Source organism: Motacilla alba, chromosome 4, assembly GCF_015832195.1.
Source record: "Motacilla alba alba isolate MOTALB_02 chromosome 4, Motacilla_alba_V1.0_pri, whole genome shotgun sequence".
NCBI classification, from domain to species: domain Eukaryota; kingdom Metazoa; phylum Chordata; class Aves; order Passeriformes; family Motacillidae; genus Motacilla; species Motacilla alba.
In genome coordinates, this window is record NC_052019.1 from 64,987,990 (window position 1) to 65,002,654 (window position 14,665).

Consider the following 14,665-nt stretch of genomic DNA (forward strand, 5'->3'; position numbering starts at 1 on the left):
TTTTTGGATCCTATGTTATCAATACTCTGCAAGGTTTGGTCTTTCCCTCTTGAAAATTACTACCTCAGAAATAAGAGTTTCATCATTTATGTACATGCTAACATTTATCCTTAATAAGAAGGATTCTCAGCCGTTAAAAATTTTCTCAAGAAATACTGTACTCAATGTTCTAGGCCTCTGTACGCTTGGCTCTTTATATTTTTGGGCTGTGTTTTGGCTTTAAATGCTGCCAGACAGGTAAAAACCTATTCAATGTTGTTTTAGTATGAACAAAATGGAAACAGTGAAAATTTCAAACAGGAGGCAAATAAGTATTTTCTTGGATTCCTTGGTCTTTCCGTAGTAAAGAACACTAAGGAACTTTTCTCCTAATGGATCACTCCAAAGGAGGATCTTTTGACTATTAAATATTTACCTGGTGTCACGCTCTGTGAGCTGGTACCAATGGCTAAATTTAGAAAAGCTGTGATCCTTCTTCTGATGCTTTTTTTAAGCTCTACTGGGCAAGTAGAAGGCTTAGGAATTAAATGAGGTCACTCCCGTCCTAAGGGTGTTCTGAATTCTTTCAATGCTGTTAAAACTTGCACGGCTCAATTTTTTTCCTTCTTTAGTATAGTGAAATAGTTTTATACGAAGTAGATTGCAGTTCATCAGTGATCAGTAGAGTCCTCTAAAACATTTTAAGAGCTGTATTAGGAACCAGCACTTTTTTTGTCTTCACTTGCAAAAAACATGCACACTTTTTTTTGGGAGAGACAAATCCAAATCCCTCTCATTATGTCAAATTATATTGGAGAGAAGACACTTTAAAAAAAAAATTCAAGATTTAACCCAGCTACATCTGAAATCAAACCTACTTGCAATGTTGGGGTAAGGTTCTAGGTCCTCCATAATGGCAAAAAGACAATCTTGTCTAATTCAGGCCACTGATAAACACATATGAAATATATGTTCACAGTAAATATAATATTTATGTTCATCAATATAAATAACTGCCATAACCTAGGTAAAAGCACTTAGCCTATTTTGTTTTGGATCACCATGAATATATGCAAACGAGAGACTATTTGATAATGATTGTTGCTGCTTAGCTGACAGACACCAGTTTTGCTGAAAGCAGCAACTGTAGTAGGGTTGTTGTTTCGGAAAGTTATCCCATCTGGAAAACACAGTCTTAACTGGAGAAATAAAGGTGATATATTTAATTCAAGGCCTCCACTTGGATCAGAATAAGCAGCATGACAGCAAGTTGTTAAAGTCATACTAATCAGCTTCTTTGTACCTTCAGAACAACATGAATGAAACAAGAATCACTCACAAAATACATTTGTACACCCACAACACATATAAATCCTCTCATTCTCATATTTTGTGCTAGTAAACCCATTACCTTACTCTAAATTATTATAATTTGTGTTTTTAGTAATCTTGATACTCTATCCTAGTGGTAAGTTAATGACCAGAAGCAGAGGCAATTCTTTGGCAAAGCCTCAAGAGGCACAGCACTGTGAAATAAAACCAGCATGAACTGCAGGCCTGCTGCTCAGATAAAGCATAAAACAGTGAAATCACCTTTAGTCTGAAAGGAAGATATCAGTAGTGCTAATGGGGTAAGCTTCAATGTTTGTGATATTTAGGACAGATTACCAGAGGTATGCAGGGCATTATGTAAGAATTTAAGTATCCCTGGTATTTTCTGAAATGACCTAAGCAATTCCTGTGCCAGCATTTATTCAGATTTTATTTTGACTTCCTGGAATACCAAGGGACGAGATCTTGAAACAAAACACTTCGGAACTAACAACTCCTTCCTGTTATCAGGTGGCAGAACTTCCTCAGGGATGCAGAAACGAAATCCTGCTTTCTCAAGAGCATTTTCATGATTTCTTAAATAATTATTTATTTGAAGATAATCTTCACAGCAAGAATTAGCATTATTACTAATAGAGCCTAGTAAAATTATTCTACCCACAAACCTGCCCTACTCCAAATACCTGGCTTTGGGTAGGAAAAGGAAAACCAATCCTAGTTTTCTCCTAAAAGCTTTCACCAAGCTGTGAACTGAATATAATTCTACAAAACAAAAGAGGAAGTCTGTACAAGTTCTGTAAAATGCACATCAAACCCAGTAGATAAGAAACAAAATTTTGATCAATTTATGTTCTGTTAATTCTACTGTGGAAAGGCTTGGCTCTTCAGTAATAGTCTGTCAGGCACAAATAACTGTAAATGGAAAAGCTGTTGCTAATACCCTCATGAATTCTTAATAAATTGATGATTAAGATTTAAAAGGTGTTCATTTCTGTGTGTAAAAGCTACCTTAGTGGTTCCCATAACATCCAAAACTGAAGGCCTGGTGCACAACAATTCCCTGTACTGAACTGCCCAATCCCTGTACAGGCCAGGAAGCCCATCTGTACTGGTAATTGTAAAAATCCAGTCTCCAGCTCCTGGAACTGTTGCTCAGCAGCACCTAATAGAAGAGAATTGTTATGCATGCAGACACCCTGCTTCTCAGCACAGACTGCCTGCAGAGCTGCAGCATTTAAACAGAGGAGATCACTGCTTTTTCTCATTTCTAACAAAGCATAGAGACCTAGAGGGGTGAGGACAGAGGATTCAAACAGGTAGTGACTTCCATTTGCAGAAACACTTCCCAGCTCAGATAACTACCATTCCGGTGCTACTGTCAGTCAGCAGAATCCTTATGGATCAAATTCTCTTCCTCTTTCTCTGGAAAGAACTTTTTCTACGGAATACCAAGCTTTCACTTCCTCCCCACACATTCTTGCTCAGATCTATGAGGAGCGTTATTTGTTTCAGCTTTTCCCTATAGTGGAGCAAAAATTGAAAAATCTGTGTGACAAAGTTAAAAAAGTTAAAATTATATGTGTGGATTTAAATCTGTTTTCCAGCTCTTGGGATTATCTAGAGGTGAAAACATGGCAGGCAATAAACCAACCTTTGAAGGAAGAACTACAAACTGTGCACCTTCTTATACCAAAAGCATCACAAAATTATTAATTCAGCCCAAGTACAAGACACAGGGAGCAACAGGTGGAGCAAAGCAGCCGATTCCTGGGATAACCTTGCACAGACAAGAACCAGAGTTCAGCTGTCCATTGCAGGCAAACCAGGAAAGCCAACAGCCCCAGAGACAGCAGAGATTTCTCTCTGTACTGCCAAACCTTCCAGACATGCTTTTCAGGAAATAATATTACCTGTTTGAATGAAATGTATCTAGAGACATAAACTACCCAGAAATCATCTCCAGTTGAGAAAATCTTCAGTTGATATTCTTGACACAGAACAAGGGTGGTCATTAATTCTTCAAATGACACCCCGTAACACCTTAAGTCAGGAAAAACTAAACTCCTCTGGTTTCTGCACACAAAGTTGGCAAAATTCAGTTAAAACTTTTCTCTACAGAATCATAAAATGCAAAACAGAGCTACAGCACTATTTCCAGAGAATTCTGTTCCACTCTACTTCATTCTCTTCTTTAAAGATTGGGCATTTCTTACCATTTTTATGCTCGTAATTGCACATTGGAAAAATTTTAACTAATAGGAAGGATTCTGTTATTATTGTGCATTGGTCTGCCTCTAGACTGAAGTAAATGTAACACCTGAGGCACATCAGGTAAAGCTGGCACTGCCACTGCAGAGATTCCACTGCCTTCCCCAGTAGGAGCACCACACTCTGACCAGCTGAGCTGATCTCAGTGGATCTGCTCCTGCTGCTCTGCCAGCAGCCAGGTTTGTCAAAATGCCCTTCCAAAACTGAAACACAAAGATTGCTGCATTCAGCTATGAAAACACAGCATTACAATGTAGAATACTGACCGTTGTACTGAATAAAACTTCAGAGCACCAAGAACACGATCTATCCAAAACACTGTATTTACAAATCAGGAGACATGGCAGTCTCAGAGCAATTCCTACACTGAGGTTTCTTTATCTTTTCACTGGTAAAAGCTGATCACAGTAGGAGAAACATTTTACATAACTTTTTACAGCTCTGACATAGCTGTGCTGCCTTTAACTGCATCAGGGGTACATCTTGTGCAATAAATGCAGACCATGTGGTTGTACCCAAAATCCCTTTTTATTTGCCTGTTTGGGAACAACTCTGCAGCTGTTGTATCCCATTTCCTGTCCTGAACAGAACATGTAAGACAGCGTCCAAAGACCCTGAGCTTCAACAGTGGATATGCCACTTGGCTAAATATTGTACTTCTAAGGAAATTAATCTTGAGTGTTATTCATGGAATGTTTCTAAAATTTGAGTCACGAGCTCATACACATGTGAGCCATCTGGAAGCACTTCCAGGAGATGGAAGGGAGATTTTAAGAACTATAAACAGTGTTATTTACACAATGCCTGTTTCACTTTTTTCCACTGTAAGTAAAGAAAGAAAACAACCTTAAACTCTTTATATACAAAATGACTGTAATTGAAAAAGGACTGCTAAAGAATTTGCATGCGAAATCAGGAGATTAATCAAACTTTAGTGACTGACAGAATTCCTCCTGGTCAGCACTACCAGAAAAGCCTGTGGCAAGGAAATTTTCTGGCACTGTAGTAAAGAACTGTCAACAAGAGAAGGCACAGAACACCGTATTTTTGTTTACATTATCAAAACCTAATCAAAGAAATCCTGAAAGAGATAACTTAAGACAGAGACAAATGAGGCAGATTTTCCATCTATTTTCACTTTAAACAAACCAGATATAAAGAATTTATTTTCCATTCTGCTGATGTGAATGAATTTTATGCAATTTGCCAAATGCCAGTATCAACATTTCATATTCCAAGACCATGATTTCTTGTCATTAATTCCATGGGTGTTGGCCTGTGTGCCTTTCAAGAATCCATCTGAATGGAGGGACTTTTGCAGGCACCTCACAAAGTCATTAATCATTTAAGATCAAACCCCAAATTTTATTGCTGTAACAACAGGCTACACAGGAAACCTGCCTCTTTCTACCACCACTAATTACCAGCCATGCTGAGGGAAAGAAGTTCACAGCTCTTGACCAGATCTATTTTGTTTATTAAAGTTAATATGCATAAGATTATTTTTACCTGTTTTCCTTTAGCCCCTTTGGACATAAAAATATGTTTGCATTCGTCCTTAAAAGCAACCTTTAGAGCCTGTGTTGGGAAATACTGTGTAACATTTACCAAACCACCAGTGCCAGAAGTTCTACAGAGAAAGAAATGGATTTTTTAAAATAACTTTTTAAAAGTTATTTAAAGAGATTTTAAAGTTTCTAAAGTTTACAGTACACCAAGGATATTGTACAATATCTCTTCTACTTGGTATGAGTTGCAACAAAGGCCAAAAATCTTCCTTTCCAGGTCCTTTCCTTTTCAAGGACTTGCTTTTGGAAATCTGGATTTATTTTGAAACTTAACAACAGCATATGAATTTGGTGTTAACACTAGAAAATCTCAAACTATGAGTGAACCATCAGTAATATGAGAAATAGCTTAGATTTTCAATTTCCTTACTTTGCCCATTTCTAGGACTAGGGATACCAGTGGAAAGTGCAGGAGAGCAGAGCATTTACAGGGCTGTGCAGACACTGCTCTCCTGAAGCAGCCTCCCTGAGCATTTTGGCTGACAGAGAGGGTGCTCACACTTCATCTCAGAGCAATGCCTGACAGCTGATACAGGTATCAGAAACTTGGTGGCACTGTTAGAATTACATTATTCTTCTAAATTAAAGAAAGCGTTCTCCTGTACACGAAGATAAACAGCTAAAAGCACTGCAGCAAAGACTGCTCGCTTTGCTCCACGTTCCTTCTTCCAGGAAATCTAATGCCCAAACCTCAGGTATTTTAGACTTTTGAGAGGTGTAGCAGAGTAACTCTGACATCACTTGATTTATACACGGGGAACAGCGCTAACACACTGCTGCTGTGATTTGTAGGCCTCAGACTGAAATACTGCTGCTCATCTGCTAGGAACCATAAATCCTGGAGAAAGCTGATTAGCAAAGTCTTCAATCACAGCATGCACTTCAGGCCCAAGACTGCTTGGAACTAAAGCAACTGTTGAGTGATGAAGACAAGCTATGAATCACCCTGTGAGCACTGCAAGCATTTGACTGACTGTTTTAGGACTACCCCAAACTGTGTCATTCACTAGTGAGAACAAGATCTAAAGATTTGGCCATGAGAACCCATGAAACAGAATTTGCTTTCCTGAACACTTAAAACTTTTTGATCCTGTTGTTTAAAATGGAATTCTGGTTATGCATTCTATGAAAAGCACTCATGAAAAACAAGTAGAATAAAACAATAAAACAAAAGACAAACTACATTAAGTAAAAAAAAGAATAAAAAAATTAATGCTTTACTGTTCTTTAACAAATATAATTTTTATTATGAAATTAAGAATATAAAATAAGCCAAGTCCATGCATATCTTAAAACCACCCTGCTTGCCCCTCTTCTTTCTTTGTGCCTCCAAAATTGCATTTTTACAAACATAAGTATTATTTATAGTTAAAACTCACGGAGTCAAGTAAAACATCAACCACACTATAATCCTTGAGTGTGCAGGAGAGCAAAAATGGTAAACCATTAGTTTTGTGAGGCTAAGTGCCAGGAATGGTCTAAAAGATTTCTCTCTGCTTTGATTAACACAATGCTACTGAAAACATTCAGTATTTTTCAGGCCCTCAGAGGTGCAAAATTTTAAGTAACTGGAGAAATTTTTTTTTCTCCATCACCAATTTCCATGTTCATAGAGTACTTTGAGGATCAGCTAACCATTTTATGGTCCATATTGTACACTGAAGAGCAGTGAACATACAAATTATGTGGTGTTTTCATATAATAAAGTTATCGCCAGGATAAAAAAAATTGACAGTATATAAAAATAAGAACTTTGGTTCTCTGAAAATAAGTATTCAATTGATGAGCTCATCAGAAGCACCACTGAAAGTGAAACTGTGTCATACCACAAGGTATTTGATCTTTTGAAAGCATTTCAAAGATGCCCCATGGGTGGCTCCCAAATTGAGTTCATGTCCCTTTATACGGGATATTTTAAAGAATGAACAGCACCATGCAGGATGCCCGAGTGTGCAGGAAGCTCATCTATGCAGCTAAGCCAAAGGACAGTTTAAAGGCCAGCTCCACAGCAGCTTCTGTCACCGAGTCATGGAAACACACATAACACTCCTGAGGTTTGGGATGGAGAATGAGTCTCCTGGGAAGAAAAAAGAAAGAAAAAAAAGAAGAAAATCATCACAGGTGTTATTCTTTTTCTCCCCAAATGGTTGATTCTGGTTGTACTGCAGAGTTTCAGTAGGAAGTTAAAACAAGCTGCTGTGTAAGACAGTTGGCAAATTTTGTTGTCTGTCCTGCATTACACTTTACCTCTTTCAATACATCGTATTTTAAAATCAAGTTATTCTCTACTCAGTTTTTTTAAGGCTGTGTAGAGAAAAAAAATCTTCAGGTTTTCAGGATCTTCTGTGTTACTGGTCTGTTTGCAGCAATCTGAGTTTGTGGGCTACAAGCTGCAATCAAGGTCCTTAGGAGCAAGCCCCAGGATTCACGTATTTACTGATTTTTAAAGGTAATAACATCTGGGTAGTTACATTTCCACATATTAATCCAATGAGCTCTTCTAGGGAAAGAGCTAAAATAGAGAAGCTCTTAATACCTGTGCATTATAATTATTTTTTTAAAGGTATCAACAGTAGTATAAACAATTTTTCAGTGCTTTAATTAAAGATTTTAATTTTTCCACACAAACAGCAGTTACATACATTCATGCTGGGAAAGAAGAAAAATAATTCTTTCTCTTTAAACGTTTTTCTTCCCAATGAAACAGCCTCTTTTATAATATAACAGTAATTATAACTGTCACCTTATTTATGTCATTGACTCAGCAGCTATTAAAGGTGGAAATTCACATCAATGCAACTTCCCAGTGCCCTTAAATTAAAGCTACAACAGTCAGTCAGCTCAAGTATTTCTGTGATGTGCTACAGTTAAATTTATTTTTAAAGAACACAATGGCATAGTCAAAACGAAAAACTGGAGGTGAAATTTGTCTTTAAACCTACCCCACAACCCAGTAGTTCATTGTTGGTGGTGGTTTCTTCTGGTCAGTCCAGTTTTCAGGAGAGCACTCAAACAGCAGTCCGTGTTCTCTTACCAGACCTGGGTCCTCAGCTGCCTTACTGAATTCTGAAATCCCACTGCCTGCCTTCTTCTTTTTCTGTAAAACAGCTGGTGAAATGTTAGTAGAGAATGAGACATTTTGACATAAACGCGAGCAAATACAGCCATGTGATTTGTTCAGGACTCTCTGATGGCTGACTCTGCTGTCAAAAAGCCAGGCTTAGAAGATATAACTGACTTGCTTACATGATTCTTTTCTCCACAGTTTTGTTACTTTGGCATCAAAAGGCTTTTCCATTGTTACACAAGTTGGAATTAGACACATGCTCCCTTTTTTGACTTTTTTTCCTTCAAGCTAAACACTGTTTTTCAAATAAGACATCTGAGTTAGTACAGCACTTTAAAAAGTGTGTTGCAACAGCTAAAGCTCTCATCTTTCTTTTTCTGTGTGCCTCTCTAATTAAGAGCCATGATAGTAAAAGTCTATTAAAAAAACCTGGCCAGGCAGGAATTTCTTTTTATAAATAAACAGCTGAAGCACTTTGCTCAGAGCATTTTCTGACTCTTACCCAGTATGAGGGCGTAAAAGCATAAAAAATAAAGACATTTTTGTGTTTTCTCGAGCTGTTAAAGCTGTGTTTTGAGCAGAGCTTTTGAATAAACCTTACAAAAGTTTCAGTTCATCTCTGGATCTGCCAGTGAAACAGTTGCTTCAAAGGTGAAAGAAAAGGTTTTTTCAGAAAACAACTCAAGGAACTTCTGTCTGTCATATGCAGATGCAGAAACCACATTGTTCAATCTGCCTACAGTACTGAAAATATAGGGACTGAAGATCTAGAAAACATGGTCAAAACATCCTATTTTTGGGTTTAAGACTACTGAGCTTATTTTTGCTCAATTTAAGATTTATTCAAGATTCCTATACACATTTTAAGTTAAATTGTGAATTTTCAGTTCTCAAAAATTGAAGAAAAATTAATTATTGATCAGTTTACAGTAACTTCGCATTACTGGTGCAGCTCTCTGGATCCTAAACCATAACAATATTTAGCAGATGACAAAGAATACACAGTATAATAGTACATTTCTGCATTTGATTTTATCATGTACTATGAACAAGGCAAATTTCTATTTATTGCTTAACATTCTCCTTGTGCCATAATACAGCCTGCCAATTTCAGCATTAATTGCTGGAGCCAATCTGCAAAAGACTACAGCAAATTTCACTGAAAGAAATGTGTCCATCAGTTATTTCTGATTCCCAGTTTTTATGGCGTGAACTATAAAATGTCTATTTAATGGCTGTAGCCAAAGGCAATTTGATACTAAGAAATACTGATTTATTCTCTCTGCTTGCTTTTGGGTTTCTGCATCTCCCATCAGAAATGCCCAAAACACATGGCTCATTGCCAAAGTCCTACTCAGCCAAACCCCAGTGTCATGTGACCAATCCACCAAATTAACACTATTTTTAACACTTAAAAATTCCTAGATTTACAAGGCACATGGGTCTAGTCAGAAATTACTGCTGTTTGCAAACTTCCCCTTTTCTCACTTAACTCACTTGAATTGTCACTTCAGGATCTAAAAAGTACAACTGACAGTGTTCCACTTTAATGGTTTAGAGTCTGCAGACGTGCAAATACAGCTGCTCGTGAACCACTGAAATAATGAAGTGAAAAGAATCTTGAAATACTGAATTGAGAATGTGACTGGACAAAGAGAAATCCAAATTTCCATACCTCTTTCCTCATGGACTGCTGGAAAATGGAACGGATTGAAAGGCAGCACTGGTAGAAATTCTCAATTAACTGAGGGTGGATGGAGCCACCGAGCTGCGCTAATTCTTTGTGAGTTGGAGTAATAAAGATTCCTTGCATTGTCTCCAAAAACAGATAGTGGAAGAGGGTATTGTCAGGACCAGATGTCAACCTTAAAAATATTGGAGAATGCATTTAATTAAAATAATTTGCAGCTTTATTTTTTCTTAAGGCAGAATTGTTTTTCTAATTACTGTAGAGTACAAAATGGTTACAGGCATTCAAAAGGTTCCTGTCTCCACACCAAGGAAATCCTGCTGATTTAGACTGTAATAGTCAATTTAAAAAAACCAACAAATTAAAAACTGTGCATTGCCACATAAATTTGTGTTCTCAAAAACTGTCCCCAAAAAGGAAAGTGAAATAAAAGCTTTGTTCATTGTACACCTACCTAGAGATAACATGGAGGCACAAGGTAAGTGCATGTGTGGTCCAGAAACTTCTGCTTGAAATTCCAAGGTCACACAGATGTGGGACAGGTGTGCACAATACTGCCATATTATTCAGAAACAGCTGTCTTTTATTGCATTATTTCAGATTTTTATGTTTAATTAAGCTCTCAGTTTAACAGATTCACTTCCGATAATCTTTGCATAGCAAAGCTTTGGTTGAAATAAAATCATGAGGGGAGTTCTGTGATCTGTGTATATTTAAAAAACAGTCTAAGCATGGCCTAAAAAATTAAATACTCAATAAAAAATAATTTCTTACTTCATAGCATTAGGAAATTCTGTATCTTTCTCTGAAGAGTTCTTTTTCAGGTTTCCTGAATGAAATGGGTTTGGCAGGGTGTGTTTTTTCCTAGTGGCCTAAAAAACAAGCAGATAGATGAAATAACAGAGAACATACAGCTAAAGAAACAACAGAATCCAGCCAAACCAACAGAAAGAAGAGGACAATATAGCATTTTGAATAAGGCCCAGTAATATCAATTTATATAAATGTATTTTATAGCCTATTTTAGACTAAACTTGGTTAGAAGCAGTTGTACAACTGTACAGCAATTAGTTTTGATAGGTTATTTTGGGGATATTCTCCAATTAAATCTGCTTTTTTTTTCAACACAGCTGTGCCCACTTCAGTCATGTGAAATCCCCAAATATTTACAAGCAATGATAAAATAAAAAAGTGTGATGGCTCTGAGGCTGACTTGGGAGGCAACAGAATCATTTTATAGGGAATTCAAGGGACTTAGTGTTTTATAATGTGCTTTTTATAAAAGTCACCTTGAGCTGGAATGAGCTGCCCTCTCCCCAAGCCCCCAGAACCTGTTCAGTTCTCTCTGCCTGTGTTCTCTGACCTGCTCCAGCACAGGCTGTGGATTGGTGCTCTCCTCCTCTGCAGGCCCCTCGCTGCCCTGCTCGGCCGCCCCACTGCTCCTCGGGGGGCTCTGCTTCCGTGGGGTCTGCAAAGTGTCCCCAAAGAGGCTCCTCTTGCTCCCTGCAGTGCTCCCAGCTTTGCAGGAGCTCTGGAGCTTGCTCAGCATTGGTGAGGTGCTCAAACTCTCCAGTCTGTCCCGTGCTCCAGGAAGGAACCAGTCAGCACAGGCTAAAGGTGGGATGGAGGGAGAATCCAGCCTTTCCTCGATGCTGGCATCTATTCCTTCCAGCTGGAGTATGGTTGCTTTGACCTGGTCTACATAGATACAGTCTGGTCCTGGGTTCCCAATAGCTCTGGATGCACAGCCCCCTGCCTCCAGCAGGACACACAGGACAAAGTGTCTCTGTAAATACAAATAGAAAATACTGCTTACAAACTCATCAGCTGTTTGTGGCATTCACATTTTCTGAAAAATCCCTTCGCCCAGGATTTTTCTCCTGGGAAGCTGAGAAGCCTCAGAGAAAAAGGAAAACAGTAATTATCTCATTTGCTTCTCCTGTGTTTTGCTCATGTGGAATGTGTTTGGAGATTGTTTACCCACAGGTGATTGTTTCACTGCATTCTGGTGTGAGTTATTTTGACTCAGTGGCCAATCAGTGCCAAGCTGTGTCAGGACTCTGAAAAGATTCATGAGTTTTCATTATTATCTTTTTACCATTCTGTAAGTATCCTTTCTGTATTCTTTAGTTTAGTATAGTACAGTATAGTATTCTTTAATTTAATACAGTATTATAAAATAATAAGTTAGACTTCTGAGAATATGGAGTCAGATTCATCATTCCTTCCTTTGTCTGGGGGACACGCAAATACAATAGCTGTTTGCTTGAAATAAAGTCCGCATTTAGAAAACCAAAACCGGACATTTCTGATGTGAGCTGTCTGAAAAGACAAGATTATGAGGGTAGAAACATTTTCAACTGAAGTGAAAAGGCACAAAAATAATGAGAATTTAAATTAAACTTTGCAAGCTTTGTAGATGTATAAATAATGCTGCTCCCTGGGAAATTCTATCCCATTAAAGAGCTACAATTTGAGTATTTTGAAAAATTACCCAACTATCGGAACAAGACAACCCCCATGGCAGGGGGAAATGATGAGGAGGACTCCATCTTACCAGAAGGCTAAATTATTACTTTATTATACTACATTATTCTATGTTACATTACATCTCAACTGAACCTACCAAGCACTCAACTCAACTCCAACTGCCCAACATCTCGTGACTGTCAGCCGACACCTGGATTCAACTGGTCAATGAATCAAAACACACCAGAATCCAATTACCAATTCTCTTCAGGTAAACAGTCTTCCCAATGCATTCCACTTGTGAACAAACACAGGCACAGCAAATGAGATAAGATTTGTTTTTCCTTTCTCTGAGGTTCAGAGAATGGGAAACTCAGAAATATTCTTGGGAAGAATTGTGCCTTGCTTTTCTCTGTGAAGAGAAATGTGGCGACACCCAACGAAATGCACGGAAAGTGTTGATCTAGTGAACAGACGGCTCACAACAGCAAAAGAGGATCAGAGAATGGGCATGCTGCAGCATCAACTCACCAAGCCAACTATCAGTAAGAAGTATCTTGCTTCAGGTTCCCTGTATCCTGTGAAACTCGACTCCTCACAGGGCTGGAGGTGATGCTGTGGGAACACTTCCCGCCAAATCACTAACTGCCCAATCCTCTGCTCTGCTGCCAGGGCTAACAGACAGTAGTGCTGGCAATAGAAACCCACATCAACAAGGTCTTCTGTTGGCAAGTGATTCCCAATCAAGTAACCCTTAATGAAACACAGAAAAGGAGTGTGTTCAGTGAGGATACAACACCGCCACGCAGCGCTTCCAAGTACTTTTCATACAGAGGTATCCCTGCTCCACATGCACTGAGCTCTTAAAGCTTCTGGCCACAGACTGTCTTTTTGGTGTACAGTTGTACAACATTGAGCTTTTGGGCCACTTGTAAATAATCAAAACATCAAAAATAAGCACAGTGACCATCAGCATATATGCAAGTTATCGAAGGTGAGCTGGTCTTTCCCAGCTTGCAAAACAGCTACAGTGTTAAGGTGCTCGAATTCTCATTTAATTTTCTCTCCAAAAATAGTGAGCTTTCACTGGAATTAATAAAATTTCCAAATCAAATCCATAGCACAGTGGTTCCAGCACTACGGGCTTTACAGTTGAAGTGCTGTCATGGTAGATACTGTGCAGTTCCACTTCTCTCATAACACTCCCAGCACAAAAACCAACTCCCTGATAAAATACTTAAAATGCAAGTTTTCTTAAAGCAAAGGCTGTTACCTTCCTCTTTGTACTGTTGATTACACTGTCTACATTTACCAAAGAGAAATAAAGTTACTAATGAGGCCAAAGTGAAAAAAGCTGTCAAGACAATTTCTCAAATCTTGAATTTAAAGACAGATTGAAAATAGAGCACGTGCTATTAAAACATGAGAATAAACAAGAGTTCCTATTAAAATCTCCTACAGTCTCTCTTACTACTTTCTTATTACTCTCTCTTTGCAATCCTTGGATTGTACACCAAGAAATTCCAGTTTTAAAGAAGTATTTTTCTTCTTGCTGTTCATGTATGATTTCCTGACACTGAGTTTTTCTGGTATGGTGTTTGAGCTTTAGGTCTGTCACTGGAAATACATGCTTAAATCAGTCACGTATTCACTTCAGATTTGTGAGATTCTGAAACACTAAATCAGATTTCTGGATACATTTTCCTAATCTTTAGGTCTTAATCATTAATAGTACCTTGTAAAAGAGACAAGAGCCCAGGATCACATATAATCTTCTCATGTCATAATAATCTTCAGACTGTTGGGGGGAAAAAAAGCATGGTGTAATTTTTAATTCTGCATTTTTATTTCACTTAACAAATGCAAGTGAATTAATTCTGGTCAACTGTAATCAATACGTCAATACTTTCATATTTGACCATGTCTTATTACCAGTATAGCAGTTAATACTGAGCAGTTAAGGGAAATACCAAATTTTTAGCCTCCATAATTGAATTTCATGTCATTAAAATTTTCTCTAAAAACTTCAGCTTAAAATAACTAGTTTCTACTTAATTGTTATGTGTTCATAAACTATTTTTGTTAGGATATGTTCATTCTCACAGTTAATAGCAAAGTAACTTTAGCATAACTACTGACACCAGGGGCCCTCCTAGAGTAAACTTACAAGTCAAAGCATTTTTTTCCAGCCTTTGACATTTTACTCAAAATATTCCCATTCATTCATCTTTTAATGCCCAGTGCTTTCCTATTAGCAGCACTATTTTTAGATAGATGTACTGTATTTTAAGT

General features: G+C 37.8%; 1 protein-coding gene across 4 annotated transcripts in view; it reads right to left on the reverse strand.

Moving 5' to 3' along the window:
• Positions 1 to 4,798: 4,798 nt before the first annotated feature.
• Positions 4,799 to 14,665, reverse strand: part of INTU (inturned planar cell polarity protein) — a 41,146-nt gene continuing 31,279 nt past the window's right edge. For 2 of the 4 annotated variants that reach the window (XM_038135880.1, XM_038135881.1), the window contains exons 10-16: positions 14,109 to 14,171; positions 12,905 to 13,126; positions 11,268 to 11,690; positions 10,679 to 10,776; positions 9,890 to 10,079; positions 8,090 to 8,244; positions 4,802 to 7,224 (exon numbers count right to left, since the gene is read on the reverse strand). In XM_038135880.1, coding sequence (XP_037991808.1) covers positions 7,113 to 7,224; positions 8,090 to 8,244; positions 9,890 to 10,079; positions 10,679 to 10,776; positions 11,268 to 11,690; positions 12,905 to 13,126; positions 14,109 to 14,171 — 1,263 coding nt within the window. In that variant the 3' untranslated portion in view covers positions 4,802 to 7,112. Of the gene's footprint in view, positions 7,225 to 8,089; positions 8,256 to 9,889; positions 10,080 to 10,678; positions 10,777 to 11,267; positions 11,691 to 12,904; positions 13,127 to 14,108; positions 14,172 to 14,665 lie in introns of all 4 variants that reach the window. The other 2 variants (XR_005256814.1, XM_038135879.1) reach the window with 2 other exon arrangements.